The following is a 7,349-nucleotide window of genomic DNA, read 5'->3' as shown; positions in this document are numbered from 1 at the left end:
CTCCCTCCCTCCCTCCCCCCCTCTCTCCTTGGATACTATGATTATGTTATCACTCTATAAAACGGTAATAATCATTTGACTAAAATTGTGTTTTTTTTTTGTTATTGAAAATTACAATTGAAAAAAAGGTAGCTCCGGTCTTCTCTACCTATTAGATTTGATTAGATTATGAGGTCTATATATATATTTTTAATGTGATGCGAAGTATTCTAAAAGCGCGATATAATCGTAATGAACAAAAAGAATCTTTTTCTCCTCACAAGAATCTATCACACAAAAAAATATATTTTTACAATATCGATATGTCTAAAAATATACACTTTTATTCATTAAAACTTTATACATTTGTTACTAACAAATTATAGACAATAGCGTATGTTACCAACATGTTAGTCTTGAAATAAATTATATTACACAATTATATTTAAAGTACACAGAAAGACTCGATGACTAACTTGCATCAGTTAACAATAACATTTCTAATACAATAGTACTAGATTCGCACATAATGAAACATTTATATCTTGATCAATCAATTGCGCGTTATAGTAAATTTAGTATATTTTGGAATTTCTGTCATCTTTTCAGAGAATATCGAATAACAAAAAAAAAATGCGATATCAAACAAATATTCTGATTACATAACAAAAAAAAAACGCTCTTTTTTACATAAACTATTGAAATTAAGATTTTCAAAGTGTCCGATATATTTGTTTGAACATCGACGCTTGAAGCGAATAATACAATTATGCGAAATATTTTATTAATTAGCATTTACTTTGTATCTCACAAGGACGATATTAACATAATACGTGTGAATAATTAGATGTAAAATTATGAGCTACGCAAATGTTAGTACATTAATAAACAAAGTCATTACAAAGTCCCAGATTTACACATTATTTCGCTTACATGCTACGCGATCTATTATTACACGGTCTATTATTTGATTACAAACTTCTTGTCTACGAAATTATTTGTATCTCATAATGAACGTACAGGACGACATATAAGATATTTTTATTTAAGTAAAATAAAATATTCATCAGACTGCAAACATTAAGATAAAAATAAAATTGGTGATTTTTAATCTTCTCTTCTAGAATAACCGTGAAATATTTTTAAGAATTGAAAGAATACAAGCGCGAAAATACTGCGTTATCGCTATACATTTGGCATTAAATGTGACTATCTCATTTTGAATCACTTGATATATGCACAATATAAAAGTGATATTCAACTCAGAAATATGGAATAATCACATTTAGCATTAATGTGCGACGAAATATGCACAATTAAAAAATAAAAAAAAGAGAAGGTTATTAAGTATATGTAAATTACATACAAAATTATTGTCAGTTTTTAGATAAATTAGGGGATTACGTATCTCCTATATGTATCTCATTATATTCTGTAAGCAAATTGTAATGATATTAAAAATTATTTTGATTAGGAAGAATATAAAAGTTAATGAAAAAAATGCATGATCTTTTATAAAATGCGCTAAGTTTGCTGCTAGCTGTCACATTTAAAACACTGGCCTTACATTTATGTACGACACAATTATTAGGGAAAAAGTATGCACATTTATCGCGTTTATCGCTATTTTTTATTCGATAATAAATCGGACATAAACAGTAAATCCGTAAATCTTACATTTGCAGTTCAATTCTACCTCAAGTAATTTCCTCTAATTACATAATTACTCTTTATGGCACGTAGTTTCTCAGCACTTTACTGATTATCTCGTATGATACATCTCGTATTTATTATTGGCATAATGGATGTCTTTTCAATTAATCCTTTGCACTATTTTTGTGCTAAAATTAATTTCAAAACATCGGGATTCACGCTAAAGTGCATGAGTTTCCAAGTGATCTGTATAAATATGACATAAATATATATGGGGCAATGTTATTATGTTATTTAAATTTCGGCGCAGCGACATTTATATCGATAATACATAAAAAATATATTGATTTTGTTACTCTAAGATACTAAATAAATTACATATAAAAAATTAGAAAACAAATTAAACGCAAATCGATAAGGATCAGAGAAACAACATATCAAGTTTTCCCTCTTCTAAAAAAATTGTGACTATAAGTTTTAACATATTACATATACATTCGCATTTCAGACAAAGATATTTCTCCATCTGAAGGATAAAACTTCTCAGTAAAACCATTAAAGGAATTTTTCTAGATGTACAGTGTATGTATTTTATAAGTTATGTGAAGTACGTATCATTTAAAGAAATGCATCAACACATACGTGACATAAAGTTAATCATATTTTCTCCTTTTAGACTTATAGGTACGGTCTCGATTTTTATCTGAATCATTCATTGAGGTCAAACTGAATTGAAGACTGGAAATGAAAAGGGAGCCAAATGTCAAAAAAGAGCTAGGAAAATTGATTTAAAAAATTGATATTATATGTAAAAATATTCATTTTAAGATTATTGTTACGACACTTAGTCTTGTTTCTATTCGAAATCTGTTCGAATCAGTTATCTTAGAAAGGACGTTATTTCAAAGTTCTTGGTATAACATTCATACAATCTTGGTTTAACGTTAATACGGTCGCTTTTTTATTAATCGCTACAATCGTTACTCGCCTTCACAAAGAAACTTCGCACGAAGAAACCTTATTTCTGACATTTTTAAAATAAAATGTCTCTCCTAAGCTGAATAATACACAATTACCGATTACTATTCGCGTCCTTAAGAAAGTTGCGAACATTTAATTCGTGTCATCCCTGGATGAGAGCATGATGTTCGTCACGGGCTGTGGTTGACCAGAACCTGGGTTCCAACGATTCTGCTCCTTGTCAGACCTGAAGATCCAGTGTTCGAACTTCTTGTTCTCCGACTGCTTGATTTCTGATCCTGGATGCGCGTCCAAGATCTGGGCTCCCTTGCCCGTTGCGGACTTGTACTCGGATACATAGACAATTTGCTTGTCCGTTCGGTCCTCCTTCGGACTCTTCGTGATATCTGATCGCCTCGGCGGTACCGGTGGTTTCTTGCCGGACGTAGGCTTGCCGTTCGACGTCACCTTGATCTCGTGTCGCGCTGGCTTCCGCGATTCGCCGTTAGTTCCTGTTGTTATTTCCTCATTCTCGTTGTCAGTCTCGCGAACGCCTTCTCTATTGGATGACACCTTGATCTCTGTGACGTAAGTCATCTTTTGGGCAGCATTTGGCGATACAGGCGTATTAGGCAAAGATGGTCGATTCTCCGTGTCCTGCGGATTGCTGTAGTCCATCGACTCTCGGACCAAACCGCTATCCTCACTATTCTCACCGCTTGACACGCTAACGCTACTGATATTATGACGATCTTCTTTAGGCGAGGACAGGCTCTTGTTATTCGCTGTTATGTTCGTGCCGAACTCGTACTCATCCTCTTCCTCCTCGTCATCACGGTTGGGGACGTTAACAATACGTCTGGCAAAATGCGTATCAGCGAACGTAGAGTCGGTCGGCGATTTTATTTTGATCGGCGAGTACCTGTCGCGTTGCTGGCTATCCGCATTCCGCTGTTCGAACTTTGTCCGATGTGCGTGGAATGTAGAAAAGGTACCACCATTCTTACCTTCTGCGTTCTCATCCTTGTCCTGAGATTTGTCGAGTTTGACCGATGATTCGGACTTGGACGCGTGTACTCGCAGATGAGTCGGTGTAGATGTCCGTTCTGTTTCTCTCTCCGTACTTTCTTTTGTGCTCGTCTTGTCATCCAAGAACGATCGCACTATCACGCGATGCTGCCTATCAGCGTACTTCTCACGTTTGCAGTCAGCGCTGTGTTGGCCGCACCTATCCTCACAACCGCGACACCCCGTATCTACAGTCACTTTTAAGATAGGTTCTTCTACAACTGCTTGTCTACCAATATAAAGTGAAGCGTCGTTAACGGGTACTTTTTCTTCCTTCCACTCGTCCAGCTGCGTCAGGTTGACTTTTGTTGTCGGCTCTGGGGAAGTCGGTGAGCTATTCGCGTGCAACTCGAAGTAGCGCAAGGCGCGACTGAAGTCCTCCGACTTCTCCGACATAGAATTATTATCCGGTTCGTTTCCGGTTTCATGCTTGTTCTCCTCGGAGGATCGTTTCTCGTCAGCCAACTGGAAGTCGAGTTCCACTTCTCTCGGGGTCGGACTCTTCACCACCTGGCCATCGTTCACGATTCTGGCTAGAGAATTATCCTCGTCTGGATTGAACATCCGTTCAGTGCGAATAAACTCCTCGGTCAATTGTTTACTCAACGGCAGGTTGTATAACTCGATGCTGGTGATCTCTTGATCTGAATCATTGTTGGGCTCCTTCTGCTCAGACATGTCGTCTGCCATCGCCGTTGCAGTGACATCCTCTTTCAGTTTGATTTCTACAGCAGACTTCGAGCGCTCTAAAGTGCCGTTGCTCTTCTTTCTCGTACGCACTTTTTCATGCGCTTTCTCTTCCGTTTCGGTGGCAGCTTCGCCCCAAAATACATCCTCCAAAGTGCCCCACTCATTCGACTTCTTTAGCTTTCGTCGATCAAACGTGTCAATCTGATCAAGCTTCGTAAGATCCTCTGTAGACTCATTGATGTCTTCGGGCGGCAGCGGTGCTTTGCGCTTCTTCGCCCCGGTGTCGCCACTCATGTCAAGGCTCTGTGCCCTCTCCAGGGTCGCCGCGGTCTTGTTCTCGTATTTGGACAGGTCGCCCAGACTGGCTGCTTTCCTGTACATGTCATCCTCATCCTCATCGTCATCTGCCTCTGGCACGGGCGTGCGATGAATTGTGATATCCGCCGAATTCAATTCGATTGTAAAACTGTTCTGCATTTCGTTATCAGTGTCTGACTCGGAATTCCGTCTGTTTATCGGTTGATTTTCCAGACGGTGTCTTCGGGCATCCGCGGCGGCGTTCGTATTTTCACGCGCTTTGTTTACGTAATCACACAATGACTCTGAATAATCAGCGATACTGTCGATGGTGTCTATGGCGTCTTTCTTTGCAGATAGCATCGCGATTTCGTTGGTACTCTTCGGCGGCGCCGGTGCTTTCCGCTTATTCTTCTGAGGACTCTTGGCACTGTCGGAATCGGACGAGCTGATCTTTTGCATATTCAAGGGCTCAGAACTGCTCTTTCTGTTTCTGCGAGCCGCCATAGCAGCGTTGTGCACTTCCGTCGGTACCTCCGACGGTATGTTAAGTCCTCCGTCAGCGTTCTTGCTGCCTTTGTCCGGTACGTCGACGCTGTGAACGTCGTCAGTAATCCTTACTGAGACACTATCTGCGCGTTGCTGAAGACGCTCATCGCAGAGTTTCTTCTCATCAGTGTCACTCAAAGTCCCGGATTGTCTATTCGTCAGGAGCTTTTCCGCGTCGATCTTGCGTGAGTGCCTTCTCTCCAGGTTTGTATTGTGCTCATTCTGATTCTCAATACGGTGCACAGTGCCATCCAGTGCTGGTAATACCTTGATGCCAAACTTATGATGATGATTGTTCTTCGCCTCGTCGTGACGCCTTTCGAGGCTCTGCCCGCTGCCCGGTGTCGATTTCGAAGACTTTAAGGTCGAGTTCATCGTAGAGTAATTGGAACCCATGGACTCGTTCGGATCAGCTATGAAGAGTCGTTTCGCGATGTTTTTATGACCCCGCGACAGCTCCGGGATTGACTGGCTCCTGTAGAGAGGATGGCAAATCCTTGTTGGAGTCGGACCCACGCTCTTCTTCAGCAACGTCGTCGGCTTAGAACCGCTACCACCGTTCTCCACTTCCAACTCTACGTCGTACGGTGAGGCGTAGCTCAAGATCGTCAACGCATCCTCGTATACCATGTTGCGGAAGCTGATTTTCACGCTAGTGATACGGTCGCCTGCAATCAAAAAAAGGAACAGTGACAGGATCATTCTTATACAATAACAATGCGACGCAAAACGTGATTATAAGAAAGATTTTGCCTCTTATTTTGTAGCGTGAAAAGGAAAGTCGTTTTTACGATAAAGAATTTTTACTATTTTACTGAATATTGTGAAACTACTATTTGCGATAAGTATCATGCAGGCATTTTGGATCACGCATTCTTGATCAAAGAGATAACGACTGAAAGTACATTAAATTACCAGAAGAGATCGAAATCTCAAGAATTTTAACCTTGTAATATCGTACATCGACAGAAAATTATAACTTTGTAATTTGATGATGCCAAAGTAATCGTCAAATAAAGACGTTTTCCGTTGTAAATTACGCTTTTAAGCAGAGATTGAAAATTTGTTGAGTCGTTACTTTTGCCAAATTGGGCCATTCGGTGTTATAATATGGCCCGATGAGCGCACTCTACTTACGCTAGCAAGTATACTTTAATGAGGACTTGATATTCCATTTTAATCGTCTCATGCATTATCAAATGCTCAAACATGGCGGTAATAGTGCTTTCACTGCAAAATGTAGGTATGTAGGTGATTTTAGATTCGCAGACGGCTCTCGTCCGAGAGAGACACGTCCATTCGTTAATTACGATATTGAATTATAATTCGTTCGTTCATAATCATGGCGAGGCGATCGCTTTTTCTCAACAGAAAATTGTGTTATATTTCAATCTCGATGAAACGAAGAGAAAATTCCCGCTACGTCGTCGTCACGTGCAATGATAACGAGATTAAACGTGAAAATCTAATCGCAAGCAATCACAGCGAAGATAGATATGTCAATACATAATACATATATATATATGTATAAAATTAGAATTTCTCTTCAGGCTCTCTGGTATTTAATCTTTAATTTTGTTCAAAAAGAAACATATATAATATATATATACATTTTTATATATTTTATTTTCATAAATGTATATATATATATGTATATATGATGTATACATTTATGATACATTTATATTACATAGTGTTTTAGAATTTTTTTTTAGATTCCTTTGTATTTAATTATACATATCCATTTATTTTTAAATTACATTTAGAACTATACATATACTTTTGAAATCAACAGTAAATTATAATCTTTTGCGAATTAATCTCCGACAAATATTGGAATCAGATGATCACGAAGTTATCGCGAGAGATAGAAAAGAGTTTGATTGATCAAGAGATACGATAATATCTCACGCGAAGTATACTAACCAGGATGTATTCGCCCAGATTCGGATGCGGGTCCGCGGTGCAACAGGTCCTTGACGAAGATGCCCTCTCTCATGTTGCCGCATATGTTAAAACCCAGGCCAGTAAAGTCATGGCTACGCAGACTGACCACGCTAACCCTGGTGGCCTTGGGCTGGAGCAAGAAAACAAACGGGTCGATTGTTACACGGGTGATGAAAACTTCACTACTCTCACCACGGGAGTCGCAT

At 39.0% G+C, this 7,349-nt stretch overlaps 1 protein-coding gene across 1 annotated transcript in view; it reads right to left on the bottom strand.

Moving 5' to 3' along the window:
* Window positions 1–2,083: 2,083 nt before the first annotated feature.
* The window catches only part of LOC108758055 (uncharacterized), a 37,457-nt gene continuing 32,191 nt past the window's right edge, over window positions 2,084–7,349 (bottom strand). Inside the window, exons 3-4 of the mRNA XM_018502815.1 lie at window positions 7,123–7,273; window positions 2,084–5,864 (exon numbers count right to left, since the gene is read on the bottom strand). Of these exons, the coding sequence (XP_018358317.1) occupies window positions 2,746–5,864; window positions 7,123–7,273 (3,270 nt within the window). The 3' untranslated portion in view covers window positions 2,084–2,745. The remainder of the gene's footprint in view (window positions 5,865–7,122; window positions 7,274–7,349) is intronic.

Source organism: Trachymyrmex cornetzi, unplaced genomic scaffold (genome assembly GCF_001594075.2).
Source record: "Trachymyrmex cornetzi isolate Tcor2-1 unplaced genomic scaffold, Tcor1.1 scaffold15, whole genome shotgun sequence".
Lineage (NCBI taxonomy): Eukaryota > Metazoa > Arthropoda > Insecta > Hymenoptera > Formicidae > Trachymyrmex > Trachymyrmex cornetzi.
This window is presented reverse-complemented; position numbering and strand designations above follow the sequence as displayed.